Source organism: Rhipicephalus microplus, chromosome X, assembly GCF_043290135.1.
Source record: "Rhipicephalus microplus isolate Deutch F79 chromosome X, USDA_Rmic, whole genome shotgun sequence".
Taxonomy (NCBI): domain Eukaryota; kingdom Metazoa; phylum Arthropoda; class Arachnida; order Ixodida; family Ixodidae; genus Rhipicephalus; species Rhipicephalus microplus.
This window is the reverse complement of record NC_134710.1, coordinates 257,130,092-257,144,944: the sequence shown is the minus strand read 5'-3', so window position 1 is coordinate 257,144,944 and position 14,853 is coordinate 257,130,092. Positions and strand designations below refer to the sequence as shown.

Here is a 14,853-nt window from a genome sequence, read left to right as displayed (position 1 = left end):
GATACCTCCATTTTGGGGGTTAACTCGCTTGCCTTGTACATGGGCTGCCTCACCCGTGTTGCCATCAGCGAAGAGCGTGATGATATGGGCTAACAAGAAAAATTACAAGTAAAAAACTGAATAATTGAGCCATAATTCAATGCATTATCCCTCAATAAACAGCTATAATGCACTAACTTGAAAAAAAGTGAGAAAATAGCACCGCTGAGATGTCTAACATGCAAAAAAAGTGCCTTTCCAACTCTAAGTCAAGGCAAGATCATTTTTATGGCAATGTTGTAGTCCTGTTTTAGTTCTGTTCTACGTTCGCTTTATTTTCATGTTTATTTTCAAGCCTTCGTAGCTGCCAAAAAACCCTCTGAATTATTTGATGCGCACTCATATTTTTCAGAAGTAGTGTCCGTCTAGCATCACTTAGTGATGCATATGTTTAGGGGGATCAGATGTCATAGCCAAATCAGTCGTTTTCTACATCAACAGAGCTGAATGATCAAGCGTTTACTATAACAATATCTTCTGGCCTTTTTTTTATGTCAAGGGTGAGTACAAGTCATTCAATAATTGTGCCAGAGCTGCCAGCTACTGCTCTGCTTTGTCCTGTTAATCTTATAGTGAATGCCTGCAATGAAGATGGCTCACCTGCTGCATTTTTCGCATCCAGCTGTACCTCCAGTGCTGTCAGGGTAACATATAAGACAAATGTAATTTAGCTAACTTTATGTCTTTTGGGTATACTTTGCAAATGTCGTGCTCTGTTTCTGTGGTGCCTTTATTTATATATGTTAGAGAAGATACATAAAGGCAGCCACGTGCTTCCTAGTTATATTACTGAACCGTTGAAGGTAATTTCCACTTTCAGTGATGAATGTTTTATATGTTGATGCATTTTAGATACAGTAAAATGAAATTACGCTTAAACATTGTTAATAACAGGGTATCTACCAACCTGGAAAACCTAAAAAGTCAGGGAATTTCTGAAAAACCTCTCCAGGTCATGGAAATCGACAGCAGTCGGGGGACCATCACAAAAATGAGCATTGCCATTGACCAAAGCTTAAAATATCGCTTCTTCGGCTGCTGCTACAGTGGACTGCCAGAAAAGGCATAAAAAAAAAGGCACTGCATGATTGTTGTTTTTTAGTGTAAATGCAAAAGGATACATCGACCAGTATAACACAGTTTACTGACGTTTCGGCACTCAATACGGGAGCCTTGTTCGCAATAAAAGACAAAAGAAAGGCACAGCATACTTAAGTATGCCTAAGTGCGTGATGTAGGCAGCAAGAGTACATTCTCAGAAGCATCCCATCAGTGTATGCGCAGTCGTCTGTACCTAGATTCCAGGTGCGTTCATGACGCAAGCTTCTTTTCTTTGTCCAGAATACACACTTTACCAGTCAATTTTGTGGCCTATAGATTCTATGCGTTCAGTGAAAGCATTTGAAGCCATGCATCATTTTGTGACATACTGTCGACTCTCGTTAATTCAAACTCGAAAAGACCTCTGAATTTTGTTTGAATTATCAAAAAGTTTGCATTACCAGAAGTTCTCAGATAGATGACTCTGGGTGAGGTGACACCACACATTATGATTAGATATTGATTTTATCACATTTAAAAATTTTTTAAGTGTTTTACACCCTAACTGCATGCATGCAGTGAACAGAAAGCAAAGGTGTGAAGTCCACAAGTTTATTGGCCATTTACTGCTGATCAGGCCTTTTGAAGAAATAGTGAATTTCCAACTGCTTCATTGCTATAGGTATGTGCATACCAGTTGAGAGGCATCACAGTTTTACTATGCATTCTTCGTTTAAAGCATGTTTTCTTGCAAAGCATTTTTCTTTGAAGGCCTTAGGTGCTTATTTTTCATTTTTAGACTGTGAGGATTATATAAGCACACAAATTTTTAAATAGAAGTGGGAAAGCAGCTGATATTTTCTGGTATGAACTTGCGAAAAGTATGAATTAACTGAATGACAGAGTTTGAATTAATTAAGAGGATTTTAAATATATTGAAAGAATAGCGGGCCAACCAAAAAATTGTATTTTGTTTGAATTAACCAAAAGTATGAATTATCAGTTTTAATTATTGTGAGTCTACTATGGTATATTTTATTCGTGTTTAACCCTTTCATTGAAATCGCCATTTTCATCGATGTACTGGTTATCACAATTGTGGCAGTCTAAGGCATAAACAAGACTGGGGAAATTTTTGCTTGGCAACTTGTCTTTCACATTGAGTAAAGCATTCCTTAGCTTCTATGTTGGTACATGCACTATTTTGATGTCTGTTACTTCTAAATATCACTTTGCATATCTGACTTTTGAATCACAACCTTACTCATGTTTGTAAGTTTGTTCATGTTTGTCTTCTCCATGATTTTTGCTCGGCTTGAAGGTCTCTTGAATAGGCTAGAACTGCCATCAGCAGAGGCTTGCCAGGCTATCTCGTGCCTTTTATTATTAGTATTATTACTGTTGGTGATGCAGCAGCAAACGTCCTCAGCTTCACACTTGTTGGTAGCTCACGTTTCAAGGGTAGTATGGGTAACTTCAGCTAAATTTGTCATTTCAGTTTCTTACGATTGTGTTATTAAATCTGGAATTACTTTTTAGCGTCGGATCCATAGAAGAGAACGTAAACGAAGGTAACATGCTGACATTCGTGATTCATTTGTGGAATCGAGGAAACTGTTGCAACTTGACAGATTCCTTCTTGCTGCCACATATTTAAATGTCGGCACTTTAAACGCGACCCCCAGCTTTCATTGCAGGCACTTGAGGACTTTCATTGCACTTCAAGCATCATAGCTAAGAGAAATAAACACTAACATGCATGCGGTCTACGAAAAAAAGAAAAAGAAAGAAAAATTTGCAGTACAGCTTTGTTCTTGCAACATTGCAGTTAGTCATTGTCAAGGCAAGGTGCACAGAATACAGGAGTCGCAGTTATACTTTTTTTTTCTTGCTGAAAAGTATATTTTAGAGGTGTGCAAATTAAGCGGGAATGCAAATCGATAGTAAGTACTGCAATCCAGGTTGAATCAGATTGAATTCAATCCAGATCCTAAATAGAAGTCAGTAAATACAGCAGTTCAGGACGATCTAATGCAATCCAATCCACGTCCTAAGCGGCATGGGCTGCAGCCAATATAGTAAACTATATGCTTCAGTGGCGGAACTGGTCAGGCTCCCGTGTCCTCCATTTACGCGGATGCCACGAGATGGCACTAGTTTTACGTTTCCTAGCAGCTTTTACTGACTGAGTTGTCGTACTATCACAGACTCCTTCAAACTTTCATGTGCACTTAATTTTAACCTGTGTGTTTGCTGCCTGGTTCTTCTGAACATCAAGCAGCCAACTTGCTCATTGCCTGGCTCAGAGGTTTTATTTTAGCCGGATATACACATTTTTTCGCATTTACCGCACGCGTCAGAACATTCTGAGTGTGTGCGGTAATGATATTTACTTACTTTATATGAGCGCCTGCTTTTTTTTTTTTGCCACTCGAGGGTTTGTTTCCACTGCACAGAGTTTTCCAAGCAGAGGTGACAGTCATGGAGTTTGCTTTTAATCATCATGGAAAACCTGGAAAGGTCAGGGAATATCGAAAAATGAAATAGGTAGACACCCTGATGAAATTGAAGCAGTTCTGTAACTTATATAATACAGCAGTTACAGTGCTTTAGCCTTACAGGGTCTTAACAATTGTAGTAGCTGTATTCTAAAAACCAAAGTGCTATGAATGAAACGTGTTATCTATATATTTAAAGGCCTTTATGCACCTACATGACATGTTCTGGTAAAAAGAGCACACGAAAAAAATGGTTTGAGTACTGAAATGGACAGGATCAGCACCCTTCTAGCATTCTCTTGCAATATACTCTTTCTATACATGTTTCTGGTACTATAGAGAAGTAATTGTAAAGATAATAAGGGGAACTTATAGTTTCTGAATAAAAAAACATATGCACAATGTTTTTTGATTGTCACGTAATATTGGTCATAGTCACATGGAAGCTGTCACTTAATTTTGATGAAGTTGACTTACAGAAGGCACCATTGATATAGAAAGCACATGAGGGTACAAGCATAATTTTCAGTGTCTGAAAAGACCATTTACCCCAATGAGAGTTCTGTACAAGAGCAGGCAATTCAATCAGACATCAGGGCACACTTACTCTAAAAAGAACATTGGTAAAAATAAGCTGTACTTTGAGTGACATTGTCATATCTCTGTCTTTGAGCGATAAATAATGAGGAGCATTATAGCATACAATTTGCAAACATGTGCTTCATGTCCTGCAGAAAACGGACTAACAAACTAGGCATAGCTGGCCAGCATATGAAGCAAGAACTGGGTGCAGTCAGCATTTTGCTTCATAGAGATGTCTTTATTGTGATGTTTGCTGGTTCATACAATCCTGTACAAAATCATTGTTGGTTAAAAAAAAATTGTTTACTTATTTCATTTGCTCATACTGGCTGGCCTATAACGTTTCGAAGAAAATTATATGGTGCAGTTTTTATATGAGTTGATATTTATGCATTGCTACTGTAACCTTTTCGATATATTTGTTGGTGTTTTGTAGTCAGTAAAACCTCAATAAAATGATGTAAAAAACCAAACATCACTATATTTAGCCTTCACCCTCATGGCCATTTTTACTCACTGTGTAGGAGATATTGGGTCTTTCCATTGTATGCCACACTAGATAATATAATCGAAATGAGAAAAAACAGTGTGGATTATTTTCAGAAAAAATTCCGAGAGGCCTAGCACTGGTAGAGAATGAATAATGCAGCTCTTCAGGTTCCTGTCATCAATGGATGTGGAGCATTCACATTTCTGTGTGTTCTAACATAAGTAAATTTACACATGCCCTATGTATTTTGCAACCTTTAACGCAGGTTATGCAGCTGCAGATAATGAACAAGCGCTTGAGCTCTGCACTGGCAGTGGCTCGGCTGCGGCAACCAGATACACAGAAGGCTGGAACAGCGGCAGCGGCAGCAGCATCTGGCCCTCTGAGCAGTTCACCACCACTTACCCTGGTGGGAGGGCTTAGCCGTAGCACAAACCTCATGGAAGATAGTGTCACTGAGCAGCTCCTTCAGCTTGGACTGGAACTATCGGTCAGCCAGCACCCAGCTAAGCAACCCAAGCTTGCCAATGGGGAGCTCTAGTTTTACCAAGTTTATTTGTCTGTTTCACCCTGAGGTCAGGGGTCACTTGTGATATGCGTAATGAGGCTTGGGAGCTTATTGTTGATTGCCAGGGGTAATATCACATATTGAGAGCGATCTGTTTGCCACTGAAAGCCTGTAACTTTTCTTGTGAGAGATATTTTTTTATCATTAATAATATTATTATTATGATTAATAATATTGTATTTTGTGTTCTCTATGCCATTGCAATCAACAGATTAAGAGGAAGACTTGCTAGTAGTTTTGTTGCCCACTTCAGTGCAAGCTGCCGATAGTACAGGAAAAATGGTGGCACAAATGTTCACTGTGCCATCATTTCCCGTACATTTCAGTCTGTGCACTCAATACCCATTGTTCCAGACTGTTTCAGCATTTGATCAAATTTGTTTGTTTTTTGATGGGGTTGCCTAACATGGCTTAGCATATGAGCTTACAAAGCAGATGCCTGTTTCATGCCTCTGCAGTGTTGTACTATAGTCTTGCATGAAATTTAAAAAAACAAATATTGGCTAAAGAATTTATAATCAACTACTCTAAATGAACAGTAGACCACTTATTTATTACCTAATTGAAAAGTTACTGAAAAGGTATAATGAGTTTTACCATGACTTAACACATGAATATGCAAACAGCTCGACCAGCTTGTTATTGATTTGTCTACTGAGCTGCTAAATCCATTAAGAGGGAAGCCTGTGGTCTGTGATGCCAGCATGCTTTGCCTCAGCAAACGTCACTTCAATTTCATTAATTGGACTTCATTTAGGCATGTTTGTTAGGTTTCAAGTCAGAGCTTTTGACTGCAGGGCTCAACTGTATATTTGTTTATTTAAGTCTTTATCTACCTTTAAATAAAAAGGGCATGTAGCTCTATACTATGGCACCTTTAGACCAGCTTTATTCATACATATATATATATATATATATATATATATATATATATATATATATATATATATATATATATATATATATATATATATATATATATATATATAGTGGGAGTAATAATTCAATGGGCCAGTTAGTCTTTGTGAAGGTATGGGATATGGCACAACAGGAGCGTTGTCAACAAGGATAAATATATTTATTTCCCAACAGTTTCGGGAGGAGTCCTCCCTTCATCAGGGGATGAGTTACACTGACATGAATTTCCAAACTTCGTTGCTGCCGCGTCCCTCTCGCCTTGAAACATGTTTGCGAGAGTGAGAGGGAACTAGAAAAAAGGGGGGGGGAGAAAAAAGAAAAAGAAAGAAAAGAAAGAAAGTAAAAAAGAGGAAGAACCACTGTCAACACTGAGAACGAAACCAACTGTCCGTGTACGTCGACATACGTTTCTTATCACGTGCTGTTCAGTTCCCGGCACCGCGGCGACAATCTTGGGTGGCCCGACACACGTCGAGAACTGAACAGCACGTGATAAGAAACGTATGTCGACGTACACGGACAGTTGGTTTCGTTCTCAGTGTTGACAGTGGTTCTTCCTCTTTTTTACTTTCTTTCTTTTTCTTTTTTTTCTCCCCCCCTCTTTTTTTTCTAGTTCCCTCTCACTCTCGCAAACATGTTTCAAGGCGAGAGGGACGCGGCAGCAACGAAGTTTGGAAATTCATGTCAGTATAACTCATCCCCTGATGAAGGGAGGACCCCTCCCGAAACTGTTGGGAAATAAATATATTTATCCTTGTTGACAACGCTCCCGTTGTGCCATATCCCATATATATATATATATATATATATATATATATATATATATATATATATATATATATATATATATATTTATTTATTCAAAGTACGAGGCTGGGGTGTCAAGCCATTTTCTTTATTTCTAACCTCTTCTTCATATATATATATATATATATATATATATATATATATATATATATATATATATATATATATATATGAGTGAAATGCAAGTTACATATTGAGTTCAGCATCTAGCACAGAAAACGATGAGGACAGAGCGTAAAAGAGTATGAAGACCTGCACTAGCTTCCAACAAATTTAAACAAGTGTTGGAAGTTAACACCGGTGTTTGTGCTCCACTTTTTTCTTGTGCTGTGCACTAGATGCTGAAATGGAAGAATAGCAACATGCCCCAACTTACACTATTACATTATTCCATTCTTCAGTATAACAAGTGCTTTTGTCCACCGAACATATATTTTATTCTTAGTCTCATTAGTGGAATAATTATAATCAGTGTGTAAGCTTATTTATTTCTGTTTTGCATAATGTACTATTAGAAGATACATTATTAAGTTGCTAATTTTAGTGACATAGTCTCCTTCACTATGCACAACCTTTAAAAAAAAAAAGTTAACCTTCCTATGCAGCTTCTTTCGTACAATGCTGGTAAGCTCTCTGCTAACCAACAGAGACAGACCTTGTGCCCAATATTGACAGTAGCAGGCATATAAGTATGTTTGTTGTACTCCTTCTCTCTGATGTGCTTCTTATATGCTGTGCTGTCATTACGCATAAAGAGGCTTATTGTGTTTTAAAAAAAAAAAGACTGCTTTGCCAAAAGGCTTATACACTGTTTTCTTATCGGCTGCTGGCAGTTTAGTGGTGGAGTGTGTTTTGGGGGACGTTGGCTATATGCGACACCAGGTTAACCTTGCGGACATTCTTTGGTGAGGCTTACAATGTTACAAGTTTTTTTTTTTTTTTGTTCACACCTAGATAGGGCAGAAAAGTTTAAAACCTTTTACAAGGCCAGGTACTTGCATGAACAGCTGGAGCAATATATTGTTGTAAACAGCTCTGGAGGTGTAGAGCATAGCCAGGCTTTTACTTCAAGGGGCAGGTGGTTTAACCCCTCTTTTTGTATATGCATGTGTGTGCATTTATGCATACACACACTGGAAATTTTCCAGGGTGGGAAAAGAAGGAATTGATTCTCCCAATATTACTTCCCACTGGCTACATCTCTGCTGCAGGTAATTTCTTTAACATACTATTCGTTGCAGTATTTCGGCATTGGAGTTAAACTAGTGGGAAGGGGGGACTATTCAGCTTAGAAGCAGTATCAGTCAAAAATTTTTACCATGCATAAAATTCTCAATGAACTTGGAGGTTTGGATAAATCAAGTTAATATCAAGACAGTAGCCATTTTTTGTGACGAGATAGATAGTGCTCACTTTTGCAGTTTGCCAGTGCACTTGATGTATACCTATCCTTTTTATACTAACTGAAACTAGTGCTTTTACTTGCGTGTATCCAGCTAAAATAATTGTGTGATGCAGTTGGTAATATACAGTTTATGGCATTTGATGTGCTTCTTTATGGAAATCATAACTAGTTAATAGCATTCATTGTGAGTTTGCAGATTGCAGATTTGCATTGCTTCCATCTACCAGATTGATTTTGAACATGTACCGAAGAAACGCGATTTATTTTGCATAAATTTCATTAAATGCAAGTAACTAGCTTGATTATGATTTGATTATGCCATTGAGTACTGGCAGCACTGCTGAGGCTATCATTGCCATTAGCATATTAAATTTCAAGTTTGGTGTAGATTGTCTGCAGGCTTTCAGGAGCTTTGTGTCATGTACAGCACCTTAGCTGTCTTCAAGTCATTCAGAAAAATGAATTCCATGTATTGTGCAAGTGATGATATACATTGATAGCATTTCACAAGCTACATCCCTTGTCATCCTTGCACTAAACAGGTTGCATGCTTTTTCTCTGTGTGTGTGTTTGTGCGTGTTAATGGCTGTTAACAGCACTGTAGAGATTTTATAAAGATGTTCAAGGGTTTTGGTGCTAGGACTGTCCACCTACTGTATAATTGGGGTTTATAATCTTCTAAGCTGTTGTATGTTCATGGACAGGTCATTATTCTGTTAAAATAACCATTAAACTGTACAAGCTCATTCAGCACAGGCTTTTATGAAGAACCTCTGGACACCTTAATTATGAGACTGCTCTCACTTATGCCCCATTTCAGCAGTGCAAGCAGGACATTTCTAATGTTTCATGCATGGCTTTTTGTACTTGAAAGGATAGCATGTTAATAATGCCTGAGCACATAAAATGAACTTTTTACACTTACTGGCCACATACAAATCTAGGCTGTCGAAAGATGAAATTTATTTGCAAACATAATGTTGATGCAGTGCTACCCTTTTGAACATCATTGCTGGTGCAAAAAAGCAAAATCATTTCAGTCTTCTGCACTCAATATATTGCTTCCCTCCATGCGTACTCGTGCTTGTTTTGATGGAATTGTGTTGGTGACGTGCTTTGTAAAGTGTGAGTTATTGAGCAAAGTGTAAAATTTTGAGTAATGATTAAGTGTTTCATATGTATTAGTGCACTTCTAGTAAAATACAAGGTGGTGAGCACCTTCAGGACATTTCCTTTTTCTAGAAACATTGCATAGGCATTGTAGAGGCCTGCTTTAGGAATTGTAGTGACAATTTAGGCAGTGTATTGAGCTCTGGTTCACAGCTCCGAGGCAGAGCCTTTAAATAAAGCTAGCTTTCTGTGGCTTGAAAAAAAAAAGTTGGATAACAGGCACCACTTTCTGCTCTTTTTTTTCCATCAGTATTGTTTTATACTCGGTAGAAGTGCAGCAGTAGATTATGCATGCTTCTGGTATTTCTGCATATGTTATCTGTCATGTTGCCCCCCTATAGAAATTCAGGCACCTACTTGTTTGCCCACTGTATCTTGATGAAACGGTGCATTACTGACCTCTATAGTTTTTCCAGTACAGAATTTTCACACTTCTTCTAATGAACACAATATAAATTCACTTTCCATTTAGCTATGCTAACATTAATAAACTTTTTGTTCCTACGTGAAATTTTTGGTATATAGTATATTTTCAGATACTGTATATATTTGGGTACCTATTTAGAAACATTTCATTTATTTAGGGTGCTTTTTATACTCCTAAATATTTCCTAAATAAACCACAGCTGTGGCTCAATACGTTTCCTACATCAGCTGTCAGCTGGTTAGCTTGTTTTTGATTACAAGTGAAGGCCTCTTTTAAGTAGCTTCTTTTATGTAAGCGAGACATCATTGGTTGAATTGTTTGGGCAAGTTGTCATACCAGAGGGGTTTTTTTTTGTGTGTGTAGTTTATATCCTGTGTGCAAATGTATGAAAGATATGAGCTTAATTGTTGCACACTTTGCACAATCAAAGTCTGACAATGATGCATGACCAATAGGCTGAATTACATTGCACAGACACCACTTTGGAGCTGACTCAAAAATGTCCTAGTGATGAATAATTGTTGGAAACTTTAAGGCTGTAACAATGTGCTTGAAACATATGATGCATCAATCATATCTTGATTTTAATGCTCAGCTCCATCACTAAACCATAACTCAAGTTACTTTGAAAAAGATACTCTCTGAGGCCAGTTATTCACAAAAATCTTTGTGTGATATTTGAAAATGCATACTTAATCTTTTTGTACATGTTGTAAGATAAATGTAAATCAAGTAGATTTTGCTACTTTATTCAAATTGTGCACTTGCGCGCTTACTTTATGACAACAGCAACACATGTGCGTTCATTGATGGAGCGTAACTTTTTGCAAGGCAGGCAATATTTCTTGTAAATAACTTTGTGGCTTCTTTATTATTTTTTTTGTTACTGGAAATGTTAAGGTATTAAGATAGACTACTTAATACACATAATGTACAATAAATGTGCTGCTTTTCCAAGAGTTGTACACTCATTTTGAATTGTGGTAAGAATTATGTATTGTAGATTTTTGTGCTTGCCACATATTGGCATATTATATATATCCTTGCACTCAAGACACAGATATGCATTCCTTAAATCTTATAAATTTGGATATTTCATTGTAGCTTCTGTAATAAACCTTAGATTCTGTGGTACAGGTTATTGCGATAATTACGTATACTGATCTGTATTAACCTTTGTTTGTATATTTTTGTAAATAGAGAGACATATATGACAGTTATTATTTATTTTATGTTTTGTAGGGTGCTGTAAGGGCTAGGTCTTGCAATGCTCTGCATGTTTTGTGATCTTATTTCAAAGTGAAACATTGCAACATTATGAAGAAGTGAGCTGTATGGTGTTGTCCTGCAGCACCAGGGAGAGATTGTGATGCTGATATACTCTTTGGTATGGCTGGCACAGGCTTGTTTGTGACTCTGGCACCATAGAAAGTTGCACTTATGACAGTATGCTTTTTTAGTATGTCTAGTATTCAAGTTGGGGAGGCATTTAGCATGAAAAAGACCTTTTTTTTGATATACAACTTGATGTTGCATTCCCCTCATTTGTATGTAGGATTTAGTAGAAAGTAATAGTGTGGTAATGACGATGCCCTCTTCCTTCTTCTTCTCGAGGGAAAACAAATGTTGTGCGTGTTGTCATTTGATCCTGTTTCCTGCCATGTTTAGAGTCTCTCTCATGCCTGTTTACTCTGGCTTCTGTTAAAAAAGAAAATAAAGCACTGCTGCAATAAATTCCTTTCTTTTTGTTTAAATAGATTTAAACTGGAACAGAATGTGCCTGAAATTGTGCAGACATGCTTCTTTCCAGTGCATTTTACTGCAAGCACAGTTGCATTCTTTGTTCTGCGCAACTTAGCAAGACACTCTTTCTGTTTTGTGATGTGGCATTATAATCTAGTCATTTTATCTTGTGATATACTGTCTATTACCTGTTTGCAAGCAAAAAAAGCAGACAGATTATGACGTGAAGTTTTGAAGAGTTTATGGAAATTTGTGACAATCCTACAAGAAAATTATCACTCTTCCAACTACTTCGGTTACTGACATGTCACTTTCAAGTTTGTAATTTTTTGACTAATGAATAATGTTGACTTCCAAGTTCTGGAAAAGAATGCCGTAAAGTCTCGGAGTGCTGTATATAGAATTTACTATAAAGGTTTTTCACATACTAGCTTGTATTTCATTTATAAGGAGGTGTACGTGTTAGTGTGCAGACGATTGTTGTGTGAAACATTTTGTTCCTCTCTCTGTCTTTGACATGTATGTGAAATGACCAGGCATTGCCAGCATGGAGGAACCAATTAAGAATCTTTGATGCTTGTCATGGTGCATGTCCACCTCTGTGGAACAGTAGATACGGTGATTGGCTGCTGACCCAAAGGTCGCGGGTTCGATCCTGGCCGCAGTGGTCGCAGTTTGATGGCGGCAATAAAAATAGAGGTTCGTATACTGTGCGATGTCAGTTCACATTAAAAAACACCAGATGGTCAAAATTTCCAAAGCTCTCCACTATGGCATTTCTCGCAATCATATCGTGGTTTTAGGACCTAGAACCGTAGGTATTATGTGGCTGTGCATATATGTTTTAGCAGGGCACTGCTACATTTTGCATAGCCCCACATTAACTTGTTTCATATATTTATCACTTGAACAGGAAAAGCAAGGAATGGGAAATCACATGGTCTGAATTTCTGGAGCCATAACCACATTATGATTTTGGTACTGAAAACCACAAATATTATTACCATCTCCACCACTTTGATGAGTTGTTTAGCTTTGCTTCTTGTTTTAGCTGTGTTTGCAAGCAGTTAATGACATACTGGGATATTGCAAGCTTCTAGCTCTCCTGTGCCAAAGCATTATGTCTAATGGACAGCCAAAGTTGCAAGTGTCTGCTATCTGCCTAACGGCCACAAGATTGTTCTTGACTGACTCTCTTGACATCAGTTGCATGGTGAAAAAAAGTTTGTAGGTTTAGGCCACCATATTTTATTCTGGCTTAGTGCAAAGTGTTTGCTTTCTGCTAGTTTTTTCACCTTAGTTTGCGCATTCTGACAATAGCCACGGTTTGTGCTCAGCCCCATGGGCATATAACTTGCCCCACCTCCAGCCTCACCAGCACTTGCCCCCACCTAAGCTGCAACAGCATTCCCCCCTACCCCCCACCTTGGTGACTACACCCCCTCCCCCAAGACAAAATCGGGCCAACACCCAGCAAGACCCACTTTTTTTGTTGTCCACGGTGAAAGCTTCCAACCACACCTGAAATGACTGGTGTGCAGCTTCCTTGAGCTGAGGCAGTCAGCCATGGCCTATTAGTAGGGCACTATTATCAGACCTTGTCGCCAGTTAAATTATCAGTTCAACATGGAGCAATTAAGAAATGATATTGATTAGGCTTGTGCGATCAGTAAAATTTAGGTTTGAAAAGAATAGTAGTTTTGGTCGAATAACATCAGATCAAATTCGAATAGCATATATCGCATATTATTAAAACAATGGGTATATTTGTGATGGCAACTAACATGCACAGTATTGTTTTAAAAATTGAAACAAAGCTTGTCCAAATGTCATTTCTTTTGGTTCATAGAAAGTGGAAACAACTTTGAATAGTAGCAGAATTTTACATCAGGTAGAATGCAAGCAATAGCCTGAAAAATATGTGAACTTTTTTAGATTTAATATACTTAGAGCATGTAAGCAGGTATAACAAGCTTTTAAACTTAAAAATGATGAATCGATGTGCGAGTAATATGTTCATTTAACCTTCAAGTAGGGCTTCACGGCAGTGTTTTTTTATAAAGTGTATTTAGGACCTAGCATTTCTTTAGTGCTGTGAAACCACTCTTACAGCAGATTACATGCAAAATAATTTGCATTTAGATAAGTGTTTTTATGGCTTAGCATTTTTCCACTGCAGTGAAACTTTCTTTACAGAAGTTGCATATAGACAAATATACAAATATTCTTTCATTTCAATACACGTCAAAATTTTCAAGAATGTAAATTCAAATTGAATCAAATTCAAATACTGTAATATTCATTCAAATATGCAAAGCAATTGAATTATCTCACAAGCCTGGTATTGATTGCTTGTCTGTCTGTATGTGCATGCATATTATAAGCATTTGACCATTAAAAGAAATCGAAGGTGAAAGGGGCTAGGGAAGAAAAGTGACACATAAATAAATGAACACCCCGGATCACGATTAATTTTTTTTTCTGAAAAACCCGTATGCATTTCCTTGTGGCTTCGTGCTACAAACAGGTAGTTGTCTTCTTTCCCTTTCTTGACCCTTGCGCCACCTTGCAGGTTTACACAGAACTCATTTGCATTACCTGTGTTCATGCGCTCCGAGTTGACAATGAATTCGCCCTCGCGCTATCAATTGCTAGCTTCCTGGTGAGATCAATTTGTAGAGCGACCGCCCTAGAAGGGCGTTGGTCTCGACTTCGAATCTTGGACCAGGACAAAATTTTATATTGAGAGCTGTTACGAGATCACAACTCGGGTCACGCGCAGTTGTCCGCCGCCGCCTCTGGTGTCCGTAACCACATCGCAGGAAATTGAAAAAAAAAAAACCTAGCAGCAATGACACAGTGGGGCTCGAACTCGGGTCCGCTGCATGCTAGCTTACTATTCTACCACTGAGTCACACCGTTTTTTTTTTTTTATTTCAGGTTTAATTTCACACACGGGGTGTTAAGTTAAAGATATTGCTTGCTAAGATAGAGATATTACTTTATCTTAGCACGGAGTCACACCGGTGCTCAGGAATTGTTGGCAAACTTGCCTTAGGCAGGCTTGATGTTGCAATCGTGTTACGACGACTTGTAAAGCATTTTAAAACAGCAAAAGAACAACCAGTCGTCGCACAATTCGAATACCATAACGAGTGGGTCGTC

At 37.9% G+C, this 14,853-nt stretch overlaps 1 protein-coding gene across 7 annotated transcripts in view; it reads left to right on the top strand.

The window, feature by feature from the left end:
- Positions 1-6,089, top strand: part of LOC119161585 (ecotropic viral integration site 5 ortholog) — a 284,075-nt gene extending 277,986 nt beyond the window's left edge. For 6 of the 7 annotated variants that reach the window (XM_075878991.1, XM_075878990.1, XM_037414126.2 and 3 more), the window contains one exon: positions 4,916-6,089. In XM_075878991.1, coding sequence (XP_075735106.1) covers positions 4,916-5,191 — 276 coding nt within the window. In that variant the 3' untranslated portion in view covers positions 5,192-6,089. The remainder of the gene's footprint in view (positions 1-4,915) is intronic. The other variant, XR_012887289.1, reaches the window with a different exon arrangement.
- Positions 6,090-14,853: the final 8,764 nt, after the last annotated feature.